Raw genomic sequence first — 950 nt, forward strand, 5'->3', positions numbered from 1 at the left:
ACAAGAGGAACGGGAAATAGGGACAGGCTGAAGTGATGCGATAAAAAAGGGAATAAAATTACAAGAAAAACAGCATCTACTTACTAAGTCTTTCGTCAATACTTGGTAATGGGTGACTAGGAGGGGTGGCCGCACTTGCTTTGTTGTTGGGTTGTCTGCTGCTCTTTGTCACCTCCCGACTTGCTCCTCGTTCAATGACATCTTCATCTCCACTAGCCACAGCAGGATCCACATTCTTCTTGCGAATCGTTACCATATTTGTCTTAACTGCTCTTTCGCCCTTCTTTCTCTCCTCTGCTGATAACCCTCCCCTTTTTGATTTCTTCGTCTCCTTGTCTTTCACGTCCTCCCTCAATTTACTCGTCTTTGTCCCCTTGCCTTCTTTTGTCATCGCTTTTTGTGGCACCGTCATTTGTCTGCTGTCCGCAGCTCGGGTCAACTGACCGTGGATATTGCCATCTAGGTCCGCCAGGAAGCGGCGATGCTGTCGAGAGGGTAATGTATGCACGGTGACCTTTTTTGAAGGCCCTGTCCTGCCAAGAAGCAGGTCAAGCTCTCGTCTCATACAAACAATATCATTGTCCTCATCAGCATCATCAACATTGTCATTATAATCTACGCCATCACCTTCACCATCATCCCCAGGGTGGTAGTGGCGATGGTCAGGATGATGGTCAATGATGTCTGTAGCACCATTGTCAAGGTGACCCAGTTTATCTTGACAGTCGGGGTCCTGCTTGTCCCCTAATCCACTGCCATAATTTTCCTTCTCCCAGTCGTCGTCGTCATCATCTACCACAAGAGCGTTTGAAGATTTGTTCAAGTACACAAGAGGGTTTTGGAGCATTTTCACAGCATAATCTTGGTCTCTGCAATGAGAGCAACAACAACAACAACAACAGTATTTTTGTACAGGAACAAAGGTAATGGGGGTGATCCAGTAAATTCAT

General features: G+C 46.3%; 1 protein-coding gene across 5 annotated transcripts in view; it reads right to left on the reverse strand.

The window, feature by feature from the left end:
* LOC106872730 (coiled-coil domain-containing protein 77) overlaps window positions 1–950 on the reverse strand; it is a 46072-nt gene that overhangs the window by 21168 nt on the left and 23954 nt on the right. For all 5 annotated transcript variants that reach the window (XM_014919813.2, XM_052978254.1, XM_052978252.1 and 2 more), the window contains exon 2: window positions 85–869. In XM_014919813.2, coding sequence (XP_014775299.1) covers window positions 85–869 — 785 coding nt within the window. The remainder of the gene's footprint in view (window positions 1–84; window positions 870–950) is intronic.

This window comes from Octopus bimaculoides, unplaced genomic scaffold (assembly GCF_001194135.2).
Source record: "Octopus bimaculoides isolate UCB-OBI-ISO-001 unplaced genomic scaffold, ASM119413v2 Scaffold_30358, whole genome shotgun sequence".
Classification (NCBI taxonomy): Eukaryota; Metazoa; Mollusca; class Cephalopoda; order Octopoda; family Octopodidae; genus Octopus; species Octopus bimaculoides.